This window comes from Lucilia sericata, unplaced genomic scaffold (genome assembly GCF_015586225.1).
Source record: "Lucilia sericata isolate MDLA Ls3-8-SP2 unplaced genomic scaffold, ASM1558622v1 Contig000199F_arrow, whole genome shotgun sequence".
NCBI classification, from domain to species: domain Eukaryota; kingdom Metazoa; phylum Arthropoda; class Insecta; order Diptera; family Calliphoridae; genus Lucilia; species Lucilia sericata.
Genome location: NW_023994227.1, coordinates 367,029 through 369,773, shown reverse-complemented (window position 1 = coordinate 369,773; position 2,745 = coordinate 367,029). Strand labels below are relative to the sequence as shown.

General features: G+C 35.1%; 1 protein-coding gene across 1 annotated transcript; it reads right to left on the bottom strand.

Annotated features, from left to right (window-relative positions):
- LOC119601927 (alkaline phosphatase) lies at nucleotides 1–2,745 on the bottom strand. The gene is made up of 3 exons (XM_037953178.1): nucleotides 2,603–2,745; nucleotides 2,034–2,365; nucleotides 1–1,380 (listed from the first exon to the last, which is right to left on the bottom strand). Exons 1-3 carry the CDS (start codon nucleotides 2,667–2,669, stop codon nucleotides 157–159), a joined length of 1,623 nt encoding a protein of 540 aa, XP_037809106.1. The 5' UTR covers nucleotides 2,670–2,745; the 3' UTR covers nucleotides 1–156.

Here is a 2,745-nt window from a genome sequence, read left to right as displayed (position 1 = left end):
TTGAGGAATTCCATTATTTTATTATTAAACTTCTTTGAACTTTTTTTCAGCATTAAGTACATCTTAAAATTTACATTATGATCTACTTAAAAATTACCCCTTAAAAGCTAAACCCCCCTTAAATACTACAACTACTTAATTTAGCTACTACTTATTCTAATATCTACCCCGATGTAAACCATCACTGCAGGCAGTTTTTCTAGAACCCAAACACGAGGCATAACCCATGGCATGGGGTATAAAGTTTTGTTCATAGGCCCCAGTAAAAAGATGAGCAAAAGGACCACTAGCAAAGACAGCTACATCATCACCACCATGAGTTTCCGATTCCAAGGGGACGGTTGAAGGAAATTTATAATTTTTGTGTTTCATATTGGTTTCCAAAAGATTTCTGCGCTTAACACCGGGACTGTGTTTTATGATGTTGTTTTCAAAACCGGGTCCATTGGCATAACTGAGAGTGGCATAAGGCAATTGATCCAAAGCCAATTGACCATTGTTTATACCAAAAATATCATTCTTACGACTGGAATAACCAGCCACCGACATGGTGTGAGAATGATCGGAGGTTACCACAATGAGGGTATCTTCTAAGCTGGTTTTTGAGCGAGCAAATTCTATGGCTTTGCCAAATTCTGCAGTTTCATCTAAAGCTTTCATGGCCAAAGTATCATGATGCGCATGATCTATTCTGCCACCTTCCACGAATAGGAAGTACCCTTTACCTTGACTTTGTTTTTCCAATAGCTGTAAAGCGACTTGAACCATTTCTTCTAATGTGGGTATATTTTCAGGATTAGCATCCAAATGATAGGGCACATGATTGGAGGCAAATAAACCCATAACTTTTTCGGTGTTTGTGGGTAAATTCAAAAGCTCCTTTTTGTTGGTAACATAATGGGCATTAGGTCCATGCATTTGTTGCCATTCCTGGATGAGATTACGACCATCCAAACGTTTACCAGGCTCTTGATGTCTGGGTAGAAAATGTTCTTGTCCTCCACCTAATATAACATTTAAATTACGGCCCACTTCTCCATGAACCAATTGTGTGGCTATATCTATGCAAACATTGGGATCATTTTGAGTTTTTAATATTTCTGCATCATTTTCCCAATCACGATTGGCGGCATGAGCATAAATACCAGCCGGCGAAGCATGAGTCACAGAGGTGGTGGTTATTAAACCTGTGGCCATACCTTGGGCTTGAGCCCAGGCGGCTATAGAATTTACATGATGTTCGGTAATATTTTGCCCTTGACAATCGTTTAATTCGATGGCTGCTGTCACGCCCAAAGTACCGTAGTTAGCTTTAACACCACCCAAATAGGCTGTGGCTGTACAGGCAGAATCGGCTACTTGGGTATTGGCACAATAGGTCTGCAAAGAAGAAGAATATTATGAAATTAGATCATAGTTTTTTTAATTTTTGCTAAAACTTTTAAACCAATCAGATCTTTTTAATAAACGAAGTCAAATATTAGATTTTTGATTAATTGAGAAATACTCTATAATTTTAGTGAGAAAAGAGAGGGAGAGAGATAAGGAGAATTGTTTATCAACTGAAAAGTGATTTACTATACTCTGTTCTTAATCCAAAAGATTTGTTCTTATTAAATGATTTTCTAATTCGAGTGAAAGTTTTATAGGGAGAGTGTGATTAATTTGTAAGACACTGAAACTGTTTGTCTACTATAAAATACACACAGAGAGAGAGAGAGAGAGTGTTATATTTGTCCTCCTCTCTGCTATCACTTGTTTATATGATAACTTTAAATTAAAGTGAAAGTTATAGCAGGAGTGTCATTAATTTGTAGGGTACTGGTGTATTCGGAACTGTGAAACTATTATTCAACTAAGTATAAAGAAAAGTAGGAGTGTACTATTAGTCTCTTCCCTACGATCAATTGTATGTGTGAGAACTTTGATCAGATGAACTTAATTGTAATTTAGTTAAATGAGACTTCAGATCAGTGGGTCCGATTTTAACAATGCTGAACTAACTTATTTAAATTCGATAAAAAGAAACTCACCTTACTCAAACCGATATAGGGGAATTTCTCAAATGAGAATTGTTTCTCTTCGCCGCCCAAATATACACGTCCAGCCGTGATAGTGGGTATCGACATGCCATCACCCAAAAACATAATGACATTTTTAGCCATATTCGTATTCAATCTAGTCTTACTCTCCAGCTGTTTGTCCAAAATATCTTGACCTACTTCATACCAATAATCCGAGAATTCTTCTTCGGGTTTAGACGATTCAAAGCGCAGCAAAGGCATGGCTCTTTTATGAAGACGTTCACGTTTAAAATTAAACATGGGATGCATACGATGATCATCATTTACGCTGTTAACAAAAACTAGAATAGAAAAAAACAACAACAAATCAATTTATTAATAACAAAATTTCTTAAGAAATCTGTAAAATTTCATCATTTTGAAATTATTAATGAATAACGTAAATTGAATCTTTACATTACATCACTATTGCAATATTTTGTAAAATAGTGCAGTCATGTTTTTTAATTAATTTAAAGAAAAGGCGTGTGTAATACAAGATTTACAATCTATTCTTAATTCTATAATTCCAAACTTACCACCACCATTGACTGCCGGAGATGTCAACAACACAAATATTAATAAATTTTTAATAATTAACCACATTTTTTAAAATATTTTATTTAAAAAAATTCCCGCTTTTAGCAAAGTTTATTGCACTTTCTTCAGCCTCTAGCTTAGC